The following is a 17,156-nucleotide window of genomic DNA, read 5'->3' as shown; positions in this document are numbered from 1 at the left end:
TTAAGAAGTACTTGACCAATTGTAATAGTGTATATATATATTATATGATCACCTCAGGTTCATATCAGCACTACTGGTGGTATATACAGTATTGTATATATTATGATAATGTCCCAGTACTAATAAAGAAACTTGACGGTTGTCCCTTTTGTTTTATTGGCCTCTGTTTAAAAAACAAACAAACAAACACAAAAAAAACCCCATAAATAAACACAAATGGATATCCTGCTTGTAGCCAAGAGCGCTCTTAAACTTCCTACCATGGAATAACAAACACAAAATTGCTTTGCTAATCTTCAAACCACCAACATGAGTTGGTTTTCCAGCACAGTGCAATCAGATCGATGTTCACGATATTCATTACAGTAAAGGCAGGTCAAGGCTTACAGCAGTTATTCCCTCGTTACAGACATTAAGAATTGTGCATGGTGTAAAAACATGAAAGGACCCACGAAATGAAAATACCGAACATTTTCACCTGGATACACTTCTTATCTGTAGGTACAGCTTCCACTGTAAATAATGACAGCCAATTGCATCATGAGGTCAGTCAGTTTAGGCAAACATTTTGGCATAGATTTTCTTCTCTCTCTCTTTCTCCTCCTGGATTTTAAGATGGACTTTCTTCAATTCATTGGTGATAGCTGTGAAAAAGAAGAAATTTTACATTTTATAGATCATTTCTAGTTTCTATTAACATTTCCCCTCAAATATCCAGTTTTCAGAGCAAGTTTTAGTTCCCATACATCCACTTTTTGCCTGTTTTTTTTTTTTTTTTTTTTTTTTTTTTTCTGGCTAGTGAGTTTTGCTTAAAAAGACAGCCTGCTCCTAAAGGCACAGAGAGAGCATGAAGCACACTGATAGCTCTTATCTTCTAGCCTGCAGCCAATGAACTGAAGCTTAACATATCAAAAGGGCTATGAAACACTGTCAAAAAGCTGGAAATAGCTGCAGTTTTGCGGCGAGCCTGGTGCACCCAAGCACACTTAAACTTACATAGTGAGGATGTGGTTCCTTGAACACTTCCTCCTCCCTCTTATAGCATCCTATTTTCCTACTAGCTATGCAAAATCCAACCATTAAAGAAACTGATTCATTGCTGTGTTGTAGTTGACCTTTCAGGGGACCATACTTTTTCATTTTCTGCATAAAGTCCAATTAGGAGGAACAGAAAACTTTAGGGGGAAAACTACTGTCTTTCCCCAGCAGGACTATGGCCTCTTTCCTAAGTTTGAATAACACGAATATATATTGAAAAATAAAACATAAACTTGGTGTCCCAAAAGGTCGATTCTGTTCATCTGGACGTAGCGTTTTCAGTGGGAGAAATGTTTCTTCTTCAGACGCAGCTGACTGCAGGTTTCCCCAACCTTATAAACAGTGCATTGCACGATGACTGAAACTAGCACCACTGAATGGAAAGTGGGCTGTGAGGTCAGATCCTTGACCACTAATATGCAAATTCCCATGACCATTGATCAACAACTAGTGATAAAAGCCATGCTACGAGGACAAATCAAACCAAGACTTTAGTTAAAACAAACCCACTGAAGACCTTACCTTTATCCTCTGGAGCAGTTTCCTGAGCTTTCTTCAGATCAGACTGTTGAGTTAGAAGCACAAAAAAATAATTAGTTAAAATCAATTCTGCTAATTGATTTAAAATATTTTTAATGTTACTGCCAAATGCTAAACTTCATGTTTATTTTTTAACTGTAACTGTTTACAGGAGAATCTACTAGATAACTGACATATAAAAAGCACTGTGTACATGTTGTGCTGCTGGGTTGTACAGTCTCTAACACAAGAGGTTGTTCTGTAGACATTACCATGGCTTTGTTATATTCCTTTAACCCCTGCCAGGCCTGAGCCCTGCGGAAAAGTGCCTTAGTGTTTCCTTCACTCAGCTCTAGAGCCTGTAAGACAAGAAAAATGATTCTTTGGATGATTTGATAAAATGTTAAGGTCACATTTCACAGAATCTAAAAGATTTCCACGATTTTTTTTAAGTAGACATCAAAGAGACTAAACAGACACTTTTTTTCCTAAAATGCATGCAATTTAAAACAAATATATAACCAGTTTGACAAATTCTTTTATTTTCTTTGTAACTCAACACTGATGACAAGTGCCCAAAGTTTGTTAAAGGTGCTGGTAGACAGATTTTAGTCTCTGTAGACAGAATCAGGCTAAGCACTCGTGGGTGCTACCTTCAGCAACAGAAACTGTGTACTGATTGATATCTTCAAACCTAATCATATAAACCGTTTTCCAGAGGTGAGAGGACATAAGCTTAGCATGTGAAGCCTGAAAGGTTCACCAGCAGTAAACCCTAACAGCCACACAGGAGCACTCGGCTAAATCTGTGATATTTGCTTCAGTCTGCTTTGTTCCAGCTCATGTCACCTCATTGCAGCTGTCCAGAGCTTCCTGCCACAGCTGCATCTTCAGTTTGCAGGCTGCTGTGTTGAGATAGCAGCTAAGGGCTGTGGGCTCCAGCTTCTTCTGTGCCTCCTCTTCCACTTGTTCTCCACCCACCTCCAAGTACCTATGAACATAAAAAGATCATTTGTTAGCTTTTGGAATTATTCTTTGCTACTGTTTCCTTTGTTTGAAAATCAGGCTCATACACCACAACGATCCTCAAAGAGCACTTTGACAGATGAAAATCATCTCTGGGTTACTGGGAGTAATATTTAATTCCTGTGGAATATCTTTTCAAAGTGACTTCTCCTTAAGTCAAGGTGATAATGACTGCAAGTGAACCAAAACCACCTTACCTGAGAGCTTTACTATATTTTTTGGCTGCACCTTTCCAGTCTTGAGACTTAAAAAGGTTGTTTCCAATATTCTTCACATCTTCAGCAACAGACAGAACTTTGTCCACCTGAAAGGAAGCACAGGCCAAAGTGAAACTGGAACCTTTGATCTTATTTTTGCACTTTTTGCCATCATTTCTCTTGCTTATAATAACACTGTGTTCCGAGCACAGACCGACACTGGGAACAAGGAGACATTACTAACATTACAAACACAAAGTCTAACCTCCATAATTTCTAATCTACTTTATTTCAAAGTAAAATTGAAAACATGCACAACAATGACCTCAGTAATAATCTGACTCATTATTACAGGGAACACTTTTCCCCCTGCTTCCATTATTAACCAGACTAAACATGACCTGGATTTGTGATATTGCATTTTTTTTTAAATCCACATTCTCATATGGCTCTGGATGAGCCAGCAAACAAGCATATTTAAAAAATGCCACAGTGCTCCTTGCAGAGCAGTTATCTGCCAACCCGAGTCCTTGAAGATCAAAGACAGCGCTGATACTTACATCTTTAAAGTCGATGTCGGAGTCCTCGGGGAAGTCTGGGTGGGCATCTCCTGTTCCATCACTTGGTGCAGCGCCCCAGCTGTCCCCATCCTTATGCTCACCACAGTCAGCTATGATACATGGCTGCAAAAGCAGATGTTAGCAGAAACTTTAAGATAGCTTAACAGATCAAATGTGTTTTGCCCTTAACTCGAAAGAAAAATAATGGGCAGATTGGTATCATTATCTTCTAAGAGCAGGTGTTATCTTGGTTAAATAGTAAATGTCAGTAAAGACTCATTTACCTTCACAGGGGCATCATCTGTAGTATCAATGCACTCCAGCATTTTCACTACTCCAATCCCTTTCAACACTTGTCCAAAGACGACATGCTTTCCGTCTAAGTGAGGCGTGGGGACAGTTGTGATGAAGAACTGCGAGCCGTTGGTGTTTGGCCCTGCATTGGCCATGCTCAGAAGACCCTCTTTGTTATGCTACATGGAGAAAAAAATAGGTTGGAAAAAGCAGCTGGAACATCAAACATGAGCCAAAAACATAGCCATCGTTTCTGAGTAACTTTGAATTTCTTTGTTCTGCTTCTTTAGACAATGACAGCAGAAGAAAGACAAGAAGCACTAAGGGCACAAATATCCCAGCGTGCTCTTGAGTTTGTGTTGCCAAGCATTTCATTTTTAAGATGATAAAACTTCACAAACAACGTGGCGCATGAAGAAATTCAGCTAACTCTTTAAAATCACCTGATGTAGAATCATAAGCCATCTTACACATGAGCATCCGACAATTTCAAGAGAATCAGGTTCGGATTATTTCACCGTTCTCCTTTCTCACGTGTGGCACGAGGAGGGGTTAAAGCAGGCCGGAAACGATCTGGAAAAGCATTTCGGCACGTTCGCTTCACAGGTAATTAAACCTGCATTACTGTTGGCATTACTGCCGAATGAGGTCATTTTTCGTGTGCTGTAGCCTGGCGTTGCTTCACTTGCTCAAACATAATGACATCCCACATAGCCTTTACATCCCCTGTGATGCATGCATGAAGTAGATGTAAATAAAATTAAATAAATAAAGCTGCAGTCACTATACTCAACATCTAATTAGCTACAAGAGATGAGAAACATAAAGTAACATTTAGATGTTTTTAGGTGGGAGGTCATTTCAAGTACACAAAGTGTTTCTGTGCATCTCATCTGTGATTTCCCAGGAAGAGAAAAAAGGTTTATGTGGAACACTCAGAGATGTGTAAAGATGTAAAACAACAGAGCAGGAGGGGAAGATAAGATTGTTTTTAAAGGTAAGGATTGTTCAACAAGTTGGAAATTTGATATCTTACATGTGACCTCCTGGAGCTTTTAAATCAGATATGGGATCTATACATCATGTGTTGCTCAACCATGTATTTTTTAAAGTCTTGCAAAACAAGCTAACTTTGTGTTATTCAAATTGCATGAAAATACTGCACCGGGCAGTTCTCTTTCATAGCATTCGTTTCGTGTCTCACTATGGGGAACGCCTCCTGCGTGACCTCATCAGAAGCTCAAATACCATTACGCCAGCCCTTACAGGCTGGCTAAGTGGCGCCCATGTCAGGAGGGGCTAGTGCCTCCCTATATAATAAGCTGACATAGCATCAGATTCTAAAATTAAGCAACTGATACTGATTAAATCCAGTCAATGAATTTTACCTTTTCTACCAGCTTTATACTATCGGAGCTTGTGCAACATTTGCTTATGTATTGCTGAATTCAGGTGGCTAAATGCCAGGATATAGTGCCCAGGAGGCAACACACATGTCTATTTGTCCTTTGCTGTAATCCAGCATTCACATATACTCTGTAACTGAGAGCTGGCAAGTTAAAGACTGGATAATGTTTGCACATGCAGTGCATGTGTGAAAATGGCTACAAATTTGCAGTCCTGGTGATAGGTCGTGTACCTTGTAGTGGAAGTTTTCATCCTCAAACTTCTCCCCATAGATGCTTTCACCCCCTGTGCCATTATGGTTTGAGAAGTCGCCTCCTTGGATCATAAACTTCTTGATGACTGCCAAAAACAAATTTACAGCCACATTACTTTTCCTACATTAAACAAACTTAATATCAACAGTGTTCCAGGCGTCTTATTATGAAAATTGAACTCTCAAGGGCTCAACAATCCCATGAGAATCTAGGTACTTAGTCTGCATATTAAATGCTCTGTTGCACAACTATTAAGGGAGAGCATTTGTGTGAACAAGCAACTATTCAATTTATAATATACACTACCTCATACTTTGTGTATATTTGTAAACTGTAGGAATTAATATTATATATTTATTACCTCTTACTTACCTATATGCAATTTAGCCATGCAAGCAGTGTTATCTAAACTCACAGCTTTAAATAGTTACTCATACACCTAGTTTCCAAGCCACTGATTATGCTAAAACTTGGGATTTTCTCCTAGGAAATGTGCTGAATATCCAATAAACTATATATTCTCCAAATGCTTCGCTACCCTGGATGTCCTTTCAACTACTGAGCTATTCATCTTCAAGCTCTCCTTCCAAAGTTAAAAGTCACATCACATGAAGGCTATTTACTTCTATGAAACGGGCATCCTTTGAAGTGCAGTGGTTTCCCAGTCGATTTGCCAGTGCCCTTTTCTCCAGTGCACAGAGCCCGGAAGTTCTCAGCAGTCTTTGGGGTTATGTCAGCAAACAGCTCGAGAACAATTCGGCCAGCTGAGGACAGAAAGCAGCTCGGTTTAATCAGTTACAACACCAATGACATTAATCTGGACTAGGTTATCAAGCGACAGTTTCAATATTGAAAAAAATCATCATTGATTAGGTAAATTGAAATAATAAGATTGAAAACATTTTAAGTGCCCTAAACATATAATTATAATACAATGGACTGTGTACTCGTATCTCTTTTAACCTTTTAATGTTTCAGTTATAGGATTATAGTAACACAAGACAAAACAAGCACACGTGGTTCATACACTTACAAAACTGGCTCACAAAACGTTTTAATCTGCCTTAATACTCTAAAAGTAAAGGCTTTTAAAAGGACAAACACATGTAATTTACAGCTTGGGTTATTTTTAGCTGATAGCGTCTTTGGCATGTGGTATATAAATCAGTTTCTAGAAGTCACTAGAACGTGCCAGGATAGTGCTAAGCTAACAAGCTAAGACTTAAAGTGGCCCAAATAGATGTTAAACAACAGTCCTGACCTCTCTCCCCATCAATGTCCACGTCCAAGAAGACGCGGGGGTTTTCTGGGTTTGAAGGCTTGTCGGATGGTGTTGGGTAAGACATGTTTTAATACAAATCAACACTTATTCTAGCGATGCTAGCTAAATCCAACCGGTGCACTGGAGCAGGTTGAACGGGATGAATGGGAAAGACATACGACTTCCGATTACTATACCAAAATAAAAGCCGCCAGATTACGGTCTGTGTTAACTGTATAGTCTCATGTAATTTCTAGTGACTCTTACACGGTTTTAAAAACAAACAATTCGTTATCTAATTACGATTGACAGAACAAAAATAACAGATACAAAATAATAGATACAAAGGTCGAAGTATAACCGAAGAACAGTGAGTGTGCGACTGCACGCGTATTCCGGTTGCGATTTCCAAAGTAAAACACCAAAAAGACTAGAGATCACCGGTCTCCACTGTTGTGTGTTGCGCTGCACGTGGATTCAGCACTCAGAGATAAAAGTATACATGTGTAGTTGTACCACTGACACCAAGAGGAGAAAAACAGTTGGCTTAATTTAAAGCCAATCTTAATATAACATAAGTTATATAATATAAGTTATATTAAGATATAACTATGACTATAACTACTGATTAAAACAACAACAAATGCATACATTAATCATAACAATAAAGCACCACAAAGACCAGTTATAAGCATAATCTTTGGTTTATTAAAAATAAAAGTGGGTAAAGCCTGAAAAACTCAGGGAGATGAGACTCAGAGGGATGGTGTCTCACTGCAGTGACTCTTTGAGCTGCCTCCTCCTGTGGTTCCTGTACTGAGAGGAAAAAGAGTCAGAAGAGAGAAGACAGGAAGTTAGATATGACTGTGAAACCATTTTTAAGTATCTAATTTAAATTATGGAAAAGTAAGTATTAGTATTACCAAAACATAATTTAGGTTAAACAAAGTGTGACAAGTTTCATCGTTATTATGAATTTCTGTAAACAGGACTAGTACTCTAATACATGATTAAAGTGTTAAAATATAGGGAGAGAGAGGAGAGAGAAGTTAGTTTGGTCCTTAAAGGGAGATGCAGGCAGTTTAACAGATGGTGTTATAGTGATTCTCCTACTTGTTGCTGGAAGATTGTCCAAGTGGGGTTACCCAGAGACAGAAGTTAGTGAGTGGACTAATTCCAAGGGACAGGTAAGTGTACTGGCTCTTGAGCCCAGCAAGGATCATGCTTGGTAGTAGCAGACTATCTGGCGGATTCTGGAAGCACCAACTGGTCCTTTAGTACTGGGAATTAATTCGGATCTGACGAGGAACCGGTGTACCTGGCAGCATAACGATGACTGAGCTCTGCTCTAGAGGGAGGAGAAGGAGCTCAACCAGCCCTGGCCCTCTACTCAGAAGAGGAACAGATTTCATGGACATCATAACCAGAAAACTATAACAGTAGCTTCATCCATTCTGAAACCAGTTCAGATGTCTGTTTGGGATCATTGTCCTGTTGGACAATTGGACAATATCCAAGTTTCAATGGTCTAGCTCAGGGGTGGGCAATCTCAGTCCACGAGGGCCGGTGTCCCTGCAGGTTTTAGATCTCACCTTGGTACAACACACCTGAATCATATGATTAGTTCGTTACCAGGCCTCTGGAGAACTTCAGGACATGCTGAGGAGCTAATTTAGCCATTTAAATCAGCTGTGTTGGTTCGAGGACACATCTAAAACCTGCAGGGACACCAGCCCTCGTGGACTGAGATTGCCCACCCCTGGTCTAGCTATTGGTTTGAGGTGAATTTGAAAAATTTGGAGCTAGTTTTCTTTCTTCATTATTCCATTCACTTTGCAAAATATACCAGAACCACTGGCAACAAAATATCTCCAGAGCATAATGCTACCACCACCATGCTGTCATGGCCAAATAGCTCAATCTTTGTCTCATCTCACCACAAAGCTTTTCTCCACAAGACATTTGGCTTGTCCATATGGGCAGCTGCTAATTACAATCAAACTTGAAGGCCTCAGTTTTGGAGCAGGTGCTTCTTTCTTGGTTGGTACCCTCTGAGACCTTGGCGATATATAAAAACCATCTTCACCATGGATAGTGACACTGGTGCTCCAGCAGTTTTCAGTTCATGACAGGGTTGAGCCTTGGTGGTTCATCGTTTGTTCCTGAACATCCTAAATAATTTCCTCTTATCTGAGAATGACAGTTTGTGTGTTCTTTCATACTTTGGCAAAATAGTGATGTGTCCAAATAACTTGTGCTTTTACAGTTTGAATCTGCATCCCATCTTGTGTAAATCTGCAAATCTTCTTAAGTCTTGACAGTCTTCTTCGGAGTTTTCCATTGTTCTGAATACTGGTCCATCTAATGAGTGCTCTCAAACAAATCCTTTTGATGCTGGATGCCTGCAGTCAGTCATGATCACTAACAAGAAGTTAATAGACCTTGCCCCTTTCAAGCTAAAAGAACCTTCAGCATCACTTATTAACAATTTAAGTGACTGTATGTATATATTTGAACTTGTATATATAATTCTTTAAATTTTGTGGATTAAAGAAAATCCAAAATAAATTCAAACTTATGCATCCAATTTCAGTTTTTAACATTATTAAAGATGTATGGTGTAAAATCATTGCCCGTGGTCAGAGTATATACATTTAAACTTACCTTGTGTTTTCAGTCTCATTTGGGCCCTTCACTTTCACTCTTGTCCCTCCTCTGCTATCAGTTGAGCTACAAAATAACAGATGTTAATAGTCAACAGGACCATTGAGCCTAAAAACAGTATTTATCCTATTGACTTCTCAGATATGCTCTCTCACTCCTAATTTATAGCCATATATCACAAAAATAGCTAAATGCCTGACTGTAGTGCAATTATCATTTTATCATATTAGGTCACACTCATTGGATATATTTGTTTAAAGAGATCAGACAACCACCGTCCATAACATTATATTAAGCCAATATTTCATTCAATCAGTTCAACAAAAAGTCACTCTTTGATGCTTTTTTCTTATTTCATAATCATGAATGAAAAAAGAAAACACCATGTTAAAATAATTTACAATTAATTATTTTTTTCTGTTTGCTAGTCTAATCTTCCATCAATTAACAGCCCAAAATCTACTAATTAATTAATGCATATTCCACAGATTAACTTTTAATACACAGTGCAGTTTGATTTGTGTGTGCTCATGCATATATTCTCATTTCTTTGTTTTAAAAATACATTTTAAACATCTGTGCTGCTATATGGATATGAGATGGCTGCCGTATGTTGCCAACTTTTTCATTTACTTACCAATTCTGCAATTGAATTATAAAACAGTATTCAAAAAATGATACATGCTGCTCCATCATTATGCTGGCAAAATATTCTTTTTTCTTCCACGCAATAGTTCTGACCTGTCACAATAGAAAGGGGTAATTTGATCTTGGCTGTTACACTCATTTAAATACAGTATGTTGCTCATAAGTTCTTTATTAGATGATTTTAATGTTTAATTGGGTGGGTAGAATCTGCTTCTAGTCATTTCTAGAGTGTGATTCGGGTCTTATGTATAAATGATGCATTTTAACTTCATAAGAAATTATTTATTTTACGTATCATAACCCTGAAATGTAATAACCACTTAATTGGACCTATGGGGAAAAACTGATTAGACTGTTTTTAACTGGTGATCATATCAAAGATCTCTTCCAAGATCCTCTAAACCAAAACAGACCGTTTGGACCCCCTGCATGTTGAAGATTTTGACTCTGCCTTCCACTCTTACTATATGTGGAGTGTTTTGTTTGTTGGAGTGTGCATACTCAACTCAACCACAACATGGCTTTATGTGGGTGTGAGACTTAGAGCATCCTATTGCAGCGATGGTATTGCCTGAAAATTGCAGCTGACCCCAAGAAATTGATGTCTGTGTGGCTCGTTACAGAAAAATTGGTGTTTTCTCTTGCAGTAAACAATCTGTACCGTTATCTACACCAAATATAAGGATGTGATCATTTTTGCTATGGCGACAGATTACCAGGTGCTGCTCAAATAAGAATCAAAAGTCTGTAGCTGTGACACTCTAAGAAGGGAGTGAGACCTCTGATAAACAATACTAAACCTGTGATTACTGTTATTTCTGGATGGAATCCTCCGTTAGACATGTTTTTATGCCTGAAGCAGATTGTCAGGACTTTTGCAGAGAAACTTATTTAAAGCTCACTTTCCCAGATTACACTGTGAAGGATGTTCATCAATTCATTGTGCATTACAATGAGTAAAGGCATACATTGCTATAATAAAAGAACTGTTTTTCCCGCAAGATTCTTTTAAGCTCAAGGTTGTGAAAAATGAAACCTTTTCACAAGCTTTTTAATCAAACTTTAACATTGAGGTCCTTCATTCTAAGAGTGGGATGCCATTTGCTTTGACTCAGATTGTCTCTGTTTCATCTATAATATTATTTCTGAAAATAAACAAATATGGTGTCATTAAAAAGTCATTGAGAGAAAATGAGAGAGATAAATCAGGTAACATTCAACTGTTATTTAGTTACCTAAAGATTACATTTTTAGTCACCTATTTTTGTGTTCTTATGTCTCACAAATCCAGTAGTGTTAGAAACAACTGGTTTAGGCTCATAATTGTGACCGGATTATTTTAGATTTGCACCTGTAATCTTGAGTAAATCTGTCATTTTAACAGAAAATCACATGTAGGCTATTGATTTTCCCTAATAAAACCATTTTTACATCACACACAGCTTCAAAAAGAACATATTATTTGAATAAAAACATGTGCAAGCTTGAGGTTTGAGGCAGGAGACTAATAGTATATATATAAAGTGGTTGACTTTAACTCCTATTAAATCCCAAGGGAGTCGTTTTAGTCACCGCACAGGATGTTCATATGAAAATATTTTTTATTAAAGGGTGAAATTTTAAAAAGCAAGATGATGAAAAAGAAAAATTTTCTAAAGAAAGAATAAAAATGGTTCATATTTTGAACTTCTATCAGTATAAAGATGAAATTATAAAATGAGAAAATTACTTCGAAGCAATATTTACATGTAATGGTTGGGAGCTGTTGGAGCCTCATGGAAGGTCACTAGCACAATTTTCTGTATTATATGAGTTAGTTCACGTTTATAGATGTGCCAGTTCTCAGACTGTCAGCCTTAGGAAAAATAATAGCATGCCCTTCTTTTCAGAATTTAACTGGTGCATGCCTGAACCAACATGTTGTTGTAATTAAAACACTATTTCTGTATTATATACAGTCTGTGGCTTGGACTATGTTTGCACATTTCCAGTGTGCAGTGCTATAGCAAAGCCTGACTCTGAAATGATAATTTCTCCTCGAATAACCACCTACAAATATTTCATGCATGTCACTTATTTTACTGAAAGGATTCTTCAAAGAAGGGATTAGTAGCTGCATGCACAGCCGAGAGAAGCTTTTTGAGCTGCATCAGTGGTCATAAATGTGATCAGCTGTGTCTCACACTCTGCATTTTAACATATTGTTTGCTGGCTTTGCAAATCATTTGGCATATCAAATTGTCCTTTAAACGAGATCTTTAACTTACTTCGCCCCCTCTCATCTCCTAGAGCTTGTGTCTTTTCGAAGCTTCTGAAAACATGCCACCTTATCTCTTGTTTTTGTTTTATATTTGTTTTTATTAAAACTTTCAAATATAACTTTTAGTACGTTTTACTGGTCTGCTGTATTCTTCTATGATGGCTCCTTTAAGACGTTGTGAGTTCATGTCTGAGGTTCCTAATGTGTCCTCACTCCACTCCCTGGGCAGATGTATAGTCTCGATTTGTTTTTATGTTATAGTTTATGTTTTTTCTTACTGGTTGGCAGATTTCGGAAAACTAGCTATCAGACATTTCTGAGGGATTATGAGCTGTGGAAGGAACAATTTCCATAAATGTGCACATTTCATAGTTGGAATGATCATTTTAAACTCACATATTACAGTTTTTTTTCTTTTTTTTCCAACGACGGAAGGAAAATCTGGGTGGCTCCAGTGGCTGATCAGATGGGTGTTGTTCAGCTAGTTTTTACAGTATTACAGTTTCTTTGTGAGTATTTTCCAGATTTGGAATGGCTTTCCATTATATATGAATAATATCTTCTTGCTGAAATCAAAAGTGTCATTTGGCTTAGCCTCTTAATGTGCGTCTCTCTGTTCCCAGCTTGTCATTAAGACATCACAACGACACAGTGGTTTTGTTTTTCCTTTGTTGTTTCTCATTCTTGACTTAATGTATTCATCTTTGCTTTGTGCTTTCTTGTGTGCCTTCCCATCTGGTTTACAGACTCCTGTCTATCCTGCATTTGTAGCTTTTATTGGCTATCTTGTGGGAAAAAAACATTTTCAGGAACAACAGACTGATTTTCTATGATGGTGAAAAATATCTGTGTGAATGATGCCTGCACCAAGAATAAAAATCTACACCCTTGTCAATCGTGTCTCATTTATACTGGTCCCAGGAGACTGTGATGTTTCAGACCAGAAAGCAAAACGGTCCTGAACAAATGAAAAATCATGAAACATCCACACGGATGCCAAAGTGAAGAAGAAAATCAATACAAATATCCTAGTAATGGCCAGAAAAGTAGCTGCCAGATTTGTACAATGCTGTGCTGATACAGAAACTGCAATAGATAGGGCGGATTTTTTTTTATATATAACAAAACATAATATAAGCTTAGATAAAGGGAATTACAGGTGACAGTAGTTGGGGCTTTCCAACTGTACTCTTTATTACTGTATTTCTCATATTACACCATTATTCAAATATATTGTCTTGTTTTGTAACATTAACCACTGTCATCATGTCACCAAAACTCTCCTGTAAATACTGAACTGATGGCTATGCCATAGACTAATTCTCTGCATTTATTACATCTAGCAAACTGTTTAGATGCTTTAATCAATCATATATTCAAACTGGGCCTACTTTGTGGCACTGCACAGCATTTTTATTCTTCAGTCTCATTAATAAAGATGATGTCCCACATTTTAATGCCCATTAGTTTACAAAAGCCCACAGTGGGAGACGTGTACTTTTTAAGGTCTCTCTTTATCCCATTATACAGATGAAAACATAATAAAAAAATCACATGGTCCTTTGTAGGTGTTAAAATTAGATAAATGCAGCCTCAAATCAATAAAATACATGCAATTGTTGCTGCTGGTCAATTAACGAAGAGTTATGTGGTCATTTACCAAAAATTTGAAGCCATTATTTAACAGTCAGAAAGATTATTTACATGTAGCGATCTATTGTCAAGCATGGTAGTGGAGGGCTGATGATTTGGGCTTGTTTTGCAGCAGCAGCAGAACCTGACCACCTTGCAGTCTGGGAGTAAGCCTTATTCTAGTCATTTTGATCCTGAATGGATAAGAGAAAATTCATTTTTTACAATTCATTTTTAATACATTACATTTTTGCTATAATTACTTTTTTTATTTACCACAAAGTAAAATATAGTGTCCTGTAATGTCACATTCAGTCATTTCAGTCTACCTTCAGTATCAGTAAAGTGTCCCACACAAACCAACTCCTTGCACCACATTTAGTTTGCTGAGATCTGGTCACCCTACTTTTGATGGTTGTAGCAGATCTACAGCATTCTTTTTACTGTTTTGGCTCTTAAAGAGTTGATTATCTACAGTCCTAATAAGCATAATTTAAAGCCAGTTAATGTAAAGATGTTGGATTTTTGATATGGCACTGTTTCCAAAAATGCTGAAGAATAACATAAACCTCTTGTTTGTTTCTATGATGTCTGTGTGTCTGTTTATGTCTGGCCTATTTCTTTTAAAGAGAGCTTGGGGAGCTGCATGCTCCTGAAAAAGTGGAAGTGTTACATTATGAATGGGGAGGTAGATAACTTACAATGCAATCACTCAGCACAGTGCAAACCTGAGATGTTCTCACATATCCACATAACAAAGCACACATGTGTGATAGCCCTCTGAGCAAAGGGGAAAAAGGCTTTCTATCTTACTTTGTGCTCTGAAACTTTTGAGTGACTCTGTTCTCCAACGATGCCCGTATGTCTGTTTTCTGTTAAAAGGAAATGAAGATTAATGTAATATTTCTGAACGTGTATATGATTCAATTTATAAATTGATCACAATGAAGACTGTGCGAAAAATATTCATTAATGGTTAAAAATATGCGACTTAAAAAAATATAGCAATAAATATTTATGATGTCACAAGGCTGATAAATCATCTGTCCGTCAGAGTTTCTCAAAGTTAAGCTCAATGTGACTTTGTGGCACATTAACAGAAGATGCTGCCTCTGCTTATTCATTTGCATAAGCCGCACACAGTCGATTTTAGTTGCACCTTAATTTGCATATTGCTGAGCAGTGTCCCACTGTTTAACAGCTGGTTATATTGCCATCCCCAGCCCACCTCCCCCACATAGCTCTGCCTGGGAATGGGTGGGAGGGCATCTGGTGGAGCTCGGCACAGGTAACTGAGGTCACCTGTGGCCTCAGGTGATGTGGCACCCACACCGATGTACCGGGTAAAGTAATTGGATCTTGGCCTATAGTCTCCGATTCCATCTGGACCTGGTGAGTGGATAAAGCAGGTTAAAAAAAAAAAAAAAAAAAAAAAAATCCAAACAAACTCAAAGCTTTTATTCACAGCTTTAATAAACTTAAGTACAATAAAAATCTAGTCTATATTCAACTTAAGGCGATTTAATAAATATTATTTCTTTTATGGAGTATTTTACCAAAAGGCCACGCTTTCTCCATAGTTCCTCTTTTTAATAGAGTTACATAACAAAGATATGCATTGTCAGTCCATTAGAAATATTCAAATGCTGTCTGTTACATAATGAAATAAAGTGATGGTTAAAAAGAACTAGGCTATGTGCATATCGCAGTGTAAGGATTCGTTCTGGACAATGATATGGTCTGCAGAAGGACACTGTGTAAATTTCCACTGTTACACAAACACAGATAGGCACAAATAGTCAGTTTGATTCAGGTTATAGTGCCATCATGTGTCCAGTTACAGCTATATTTGCTTGGACACACACCATTTCCTTGAATATTTAATAATTGATCAACCATGGTGTGCATTTTAAAGCGCAATTACAGGAAACTGGGTTACAGTTATCTGGCAGCAAATACTTTCTTATTAATTCCAACACACTCACACTCATAAAGTATTATAGATATGGCAGTAGAGACATTGCTTCAACTCTAATTTTAACTTCATAATTTGATCCCCCAGAACTTTAGTGAGTTGAAGAAACTAATAAAAGCATCTTCTCTGCATACATCGGCCTACCTGTAAAAATCATCCTCTGTCCATACTGTGGCTGTCCTGCAGTTGTTTCACTGTTTTGCATCATTTCTCTTCCTGTTATGTTTGGACTAGTTGCAGACTAGATACACCTAGATAATGGCCACCCATGGGTGATAACATGAGCCCAGCAGTCTGCTCTGTCCTCAGGGCCATGACTGGTTGTCATGGAATCATTACTTGTATCCTAGTTACAGCCTAAAAGCAGATTATACTTTAAGTGTTGAACTATGCCCATTCACTCCTTTATTTATATGAAGTATTTATGTATTTATTTATGTCAAGCCCTGTAAAATTAAGTAAAATATATCCCTGTCCCTGGTTATAAGTAAATTAATTGTTATTTATTAAATACATTAAAAAGCAGCTTTCCATTCGGTGCATAATAAAAACAAAACCTTGTTGATGAAGCAATGAAATACAAAATGGAAAGAGAATGGTTATTAAGCACATAGCAACCACGCAAACAGCAGAGATAAACAAACTGCAAATAACAGAGTGAAAAACCAATTACACAATGAAATGAAATGAATGAATGAATAAATAAATAAATCTATTCATTTATTCAGAAACTCGATGAAACTATCAACCATGAATGCAAACATAACAGGCTATTAAGAGTGGACTTGAAAAAGTCTTTACAGTTTGATTTAATATGAACAGAAAAACTGTTTCAGAATCTTTGTAAAGCAAATGAAAAAGTCCACTCCATGTGAGCGGGGAACTGAAAAAGAGCAGATAATAATCTAAGTTACCCCAAGGCAGAAAAGTTAGTTTTGTAAAGCTAAAATGTTAAGGGCTTACTAATTTAACCACCACAAGCCAGAATCTTGAAAAAGCTTGACCCCATGTACAAGGAGTTACAGTAATCCAACTGTAAAGCATAAAAACTACTTTCCTCAGACTATTAACAGAGGGGAAAGAACTCTTAAGGAAACTTTTCACAATTCATTGATCAAGACAGCTAAACATCCTTGTTGGTGAACAAAAGACAGTCTGCTGTAATTGAGAGGTAAAACTATGTTTCATCAGCATAACAGTGATGAGATATCATATTTTTCAAAGATGGATACAAAGGGGAGGAACAATGGAAGATATAAAAGTAGCCCCAACACAGACCCCTGGGGGATACCACGTTTAATAGGACCAGACACCGGAGTATAACCATAACCTGCCGATCAGTTTTGGCCTGAAATTGACAAAAAAAAAAAAGGTTTGTCTTCTGCATTTTGGTCTAAACAAGACTTGATTTTTTAGGGATG

The 17,156-nt window shown here is 37.4% G+C and overlaps 2 protein-coding genes across 2 annotated transcripts; both read right to left on the bottom strand.

The window, feature by feature from the left end:
• Positions 1-172: 172 nt before the first annotated feature.
• ppid (peptidylprolyl isomerase D) lies at positions 173-6,759 on the bottom strand. Its single transcript, XM_003443344.5, has 10 exons — positions 6,557-6,759; positions 5,919-6,059; positions 5,274-5,380; positions 3,625-3,813; positions 3,341-3,463; positions 2,781-2,887; positions 2,407-2,548; positions 1,830-1,916; positions 1,561-1,603; positions 173-644 (listed from the first exon to the last, which is right to left on the bottom strand). The coding sequence occupies exons 1-10, from the start codon at positions 6,639-6,641 to the stop codon at positions 556-558; spliced, it is 1,113 nt and encodes a 370-aa protein (XP_003443392.1). The 5' UTR covers positions 6,642-6,759; the 3' UTR covers positions 173-555.
• Positions 6,760-7,247: 488 nt separating this feature from the next.
• On the bottom strand, positions 7,248-16,049 carry spmip2 (sperm microtubule inner protein 2). The gene is made up of 5 exons (XM_005467250.3): positions 15,880-16,049; positions 14,920-15,149; positions 14,574-14,632; positions 9,221-9,286; positions 7,248-7,372 (listed from the first exon to the last, which is right to left on the bottom strand). Exons 1-5 carry the CDS (start codon positions 15,941-15,943, stop codon positions 7,312-7,314), a joined length of 480 nt encoding a protein of 159 aa, XP_005467307.1. The 5' UTR covers positions 15,944-16,049; the 3' UTR covers positions 7,248-7,311.
• Between the last annotated feature and the right edge of the window lie 1,107 nt (positions 16,050-17,156).

This window comes from Oreochromis niloticus, linkage group LG2 (assembly GCF_001858045.2).
Source record: "Oreochromis niloticus isolate F11D_XX linkage group LG2, O_niloticus_UMD_NMBU, whole genome shotgun sequence".
NCBI classification, from domain to species: Eukaryota; Metazoa; Chordata; class Actinopteri; order Cichliformes; family Cichlidae; genus Oreochromis; species Oreochromis niloticus.
The sequence above is the reverse complement of the archived record's forward strand: the minus strand, read 5'-3'. Positions and strand labels throughout refer to the sequence as shown.

What these genes read in the sequence shown, in the direction of transcription:
- ppid (XM_003443344.5), bottom strand. Translation starts at nt 6,641, where the DNA reads ATGTCTTACCCAACACCATCCGACAAGCCTTCAAACCCAGAAAACCCC. An exon ending in CCGACATCGACTTTAAAGAT is followed by an intron (nt 2,888 to 3,340) that starts GTAAGTATCAGC and finishes GCTTCCTTTCAG; the next exon opens with GTGGACAAAGTTCTGTCTGT. An exon ending in AACTGCTCCAGAGGATAAAG is followed by an intron (nt 645 to 1,560) that starts GTAAGGTCTTCA and finishes TCTTTTTCACAG; the next exon opens with CTATCACCAATGAATTGAAG.
- spmip2 (XM_005467250.3), bottom strand. Translation starts at nt 15,943, where the DNA reads ATGATGCAAAACAGTGAAACAACTGCAGGACAGCCACAGTATGGACAG. An exon ending in TCAGCAATATGCAAATTAAG is followed by an intron (nt 14,633 to 14,919) that starts GTGCAACTAAAA and finishes TCCTTTTAACAG; the next exon opens with AAAACAGACATACGGGCATC. An exon ending in CAAAAGTTTCAGAGCACAAA is followed by an intron (nt 9,287 to 14,573) that starts GTAAGATAGAAA and finishes GTTATTTTGTAG; the next exon opens with CTCAACTGATAGCAGAGGAG.